The sequence below is a fragment of the Gracilinanus agilis genome, unplaced genomic scaffold, assembly GCF_016433145.1.
Source record: "Gracilinanus agilis isolate LMUSP501 unplaced genomic scaffold, AgileGrace unplaced_scaffold6957, whole genome shotgun sequence".
In the NCBI taxonomy this organism is placed as follows: Eukaryota; Metazoa; Chordata; class Mammalia; order Didelphimorphia; family Didelphidae; genus Gracilinanus; species Gracilinanus agilis.
Window position 1 is genome coordinate 3,923 of NW_025397583.1, and position 3,336 is coordinate 7,258.

General features: G+C 59.1%; 1 protein-coding gene across 1 annotated transcript; it reads right to left on the reverse strand.

Annotated features, from left to right (window-relative positions):
• Positions 1-925: 925 nt before the first annotated feature.
• GBX2 (gastrulation brain homeobox 2) lies at positions 926-3,331 on the reverse strand (the record flags this gene model as incomplete). Its single annotated transcript, XM_044685203.1, has 2 exons — positions 926-1,470; positions 3,028-3,331. Coding segments are annotated over 2 exons (849 nt in total), but the record flags the coding sequence as incomplete, so codon positions are not given.
• Positions 3,332-3,336: the final 5 nt, after the last annotated feature.

The window sequence follows — 3,336 nt, forward strand, 5'->3', positions numbered from 1 at the left end:
CCAAGCAGAGACTCGGATTCTGGACAGACGCATCAGGTCCCCGCTTGGATTCTTTTTTCTTTTTTTCTTTTTATTATTCACAAGACTGAGTTTGTTTAAATTCCATAACTTAGAAGGAAATGAGCTACATTGAAATAAATTAAACACAATAGAGACCGACGTGCTTTCAAACATGGCTTAGTTAAGGATAGGCAACTCAGAGAGGATGCCAAGCCGGGGAAAACAAAGCAAACAACAACCCAAAAAAGGTTCACGAGGGCACCCTGCAAACGGCTGCCCCTCGGGCCGCTCGGAAAGCCGAAAAAGAAAGGAAGGGGGAAACCCGAGCGTTTCTCGGGTTTCCTTTTACCTTTGGAGAAGCCAAGGAACAGCAACAACAACAGCAACAACAACAAAAAGAAAACTAAAAGAAAAAACCGAAAGGGTTGGCTTGTGCATACCGCAGGGTATCGGCTGGGCTCTTATCTCGGTTTCTTCTGGAATGTCAGACCTTCACGAAGCTGGGGGAGTTGGTCCCTTTCGAGTCAAGAGAATCCTGCAGCGGAGATTCGCTATAGATAGATTAACTATATACAAAGTAAGAGAGAATAATACTTAGTGCCTCTGGCCAGATTCCGATGTTTCCCTCGTCCGAAAAGAGTTTTTCAGCGTTCGCTGAAATTCAGAGACTCTCAATTCGCCTTCTGTGTCCAACGTTCAACTCTGTTTGTTTTGTTCCACGTTTTGTTTTTCCAACAGTTCTGAGAGTCGGCTAGGACTCTGCTTTCCTTCTGCTCCTCCTTTGTCCCGGTGTGTGTGTGTGTGTGTGTGTGTGTGTGTGTGTGTGTGTGTGTGCGCGTGCGGTGGGGGTGGGGGTGGGTCTCGCCTCTCCTGGCACCTGCTGGGGTGGGGGACTGAGGAAATGGAGGAGGGGACCCTTGGCCGCTCAGGGCCTGGCTTGCTCCAGCTGCTGGTGTTGACTTCTGATGGCAAAACGACTGACGTGCACCGGAATGGGGACAACGATCTTGGGGTTCCGCGAGGGCTCCCCGGTCTTGGAGTTGGCGTTGCCGGCCTTGACCCGTTTCCACTTGGCCCTGCGGTTCTGGAACCAAATTTTCACTTGGACCTCGCTGAGTTTGAGCGCGTGGGCGATCTGCGACCTCTCGGTCAGGGACAGGTACTTCTTACAGTGGAATTCCTTTTCGAGCTCCAGGAGCTGTTCGCTAGTGAAGGCCGTTCGCCTCCGCCGGTTCTTGCCGGTGGAGGTGGTGCTGCCCGAGCTGCTGCTGCTGCTGCTGCTGCTGCTACTGCTCTGGGGATTCTCCTCCAGGGCCGCGGCCAAGTCTTCCTCCTTGTGGACCGCCTGGCTGGGGATGTTGTCGTCGGAGCTGTAATCCAGGTCGCTGTCCATGGAGAAGCTCTCCTCTTTGCCCTTGGAGTCATCCTCCCCTTTGGCCTCGTCTTTCCCCTGGCCTCTGATGGCCCCCACTGAAACCAAACCAAATGGGCAGTTCGTTACGTTTCCTGGGCCAGCCCTGCCCCTGCCCCCTCCCCTGGCCCTGGCCCTGGCCCCCGGCGGTCTCCGCAAGGGGGAGAACTCTACAGTTTTAGGCTTGTCCTTCAGGAAGCTTTTTCTTTCCAGCAAAGTTATCTCCCATCCTAATTTCCTCGCCTGGGCAGAAGAGTGCCTGTCTGCGTGCGCTGGCTACGTGTCTGTGTGGGTGCCCCCAGGGTGGTCGAATTGCCTTTAGCTAGGCGGTGGTTTTGTTTTTGGAAGGACATGCAGAAGCGAGCACTGGGACAAGGGAGTGGGACACAGTGGCTTTGGATTCCCCTCACCCCCAGTTCAGCCCGCCTCTGACCCCGTCTCTACCTCCCGACATCCTCGAGGTGCCTGACCGTCCCCTTCTTGCCTTTACTGGCACTCTCCCCACCAAGTAAACCTCCTTTCCTCTGGAGGCTGGTAGAAACCCAGCTGCTGCCCTGGCCTTCGCTGAACCGAGGAGCCTGGCTTTGGCTTTCTTTGTCAGAGAGCTGGGAGGGTGCCAGGCCCACCTGCCCCCAGTCTCTGCATTGCTCCCACTGTAGGGGAGGGGTGGGGGGGCGCGAATGGCTTTCCCTTTCCAGGAGGTCTGAGAGGGTCACTTCTTTCCCTGTTGGGGAAGGTTACTGGATGTGCTAGGCAGAGATGACTAATGCTTTGGGAGAAGTTGGGAATTAGGAGCCCAGCGCCACCCACTTCACCTCGATATCCTCACAGCCTCCCCCACCCACCCACCCACCCAGGACCCCAAGGGAGCCCTCCAGGTGGCAGGTCCCAGGAGAGAAGCTACTCGGATTTGCCAGGGCTGGCAGTGAGCCCTGTAGATCTAGGCCAGCTCGGGCACCCTGACCCGGCTGGGGCTCCCCTACCTCCCCCCACCTCTCTCTTGACCCACTGGACCCTTCGGAGACTAAGCGCGTCTGAGCTGAGCTCCCCAAGTGGCAGGCCCCGGTGACCCCCGCCCCCAGCTCTCTTGCTGGCTCCCCAGGGACGCTGGCTGAAACACAGTGGGCCGGCGGCGGGGGTGCTCTCCCTCTCCCATAACGTGTGGGTTGAAGTTGCCCACCCTGAGCTCTAGGTTTTCCTCCACCATGCTTGCTCGGCTCGGCTTCTCGCAGCTTCCTGCTCTACAGTCTGGCGGCTCAGGGCCGCCGGTGGAGGCGGGAAAGCCAGGCATCCCGCCTAGTAGCCCGAAAGAGGAGGAGGGGTGGGGGGCGGCGAAGGGCAAGGGCTGTCCGAAGGGGACTATGCGAAGGGGCCGCTCGCCAACCCAGCCTCGGCGTTTCTTCCATCATGTCAGAGCTCTGGAAACTACGGAACTGGGAACTCGGTAGATCCTGAGGCTTCCAAGGTTGCCGCCATCCCCACCCCCGCCCCGTTCTGCCCGCACAGCCTGCCAGCATCCTGTCCCCCTCGCTCCCTCGGCCAGACCCCGGCCCAGACCCCTGCCCATCCCTCCTGTCTCCTTCGGGAGGAGGAGCGGAGCGTCGGGCACCACTCACCGAGGGAAGCCTGCACCGCCTCGGAGGCCGAGAACGACAGCAGCGAGGTTTCTTTGGCCAGGAAGGCTTTGCCGTCCTCTGTCTCGGCCGGGATGCCGCCGTCTGCCTTGTCGAAGTTGCCCTGCAGGGCCTGCGGCGCGAACTTGCGGGCCGCCTCCTGATGCTGGGGCGAAGCCGAGAAGCTGCTGGGCAGAGTGGCCATGAGGGTGGAGGTGAGGGCCATGCCCTGGGCCAGGCTGGAGCAGAAGCCGGTGGGCAGGCTGGGGATCTGGTGGTGGGGGTGCGCGGGCGGCAGGGCCGGCTGCAGAG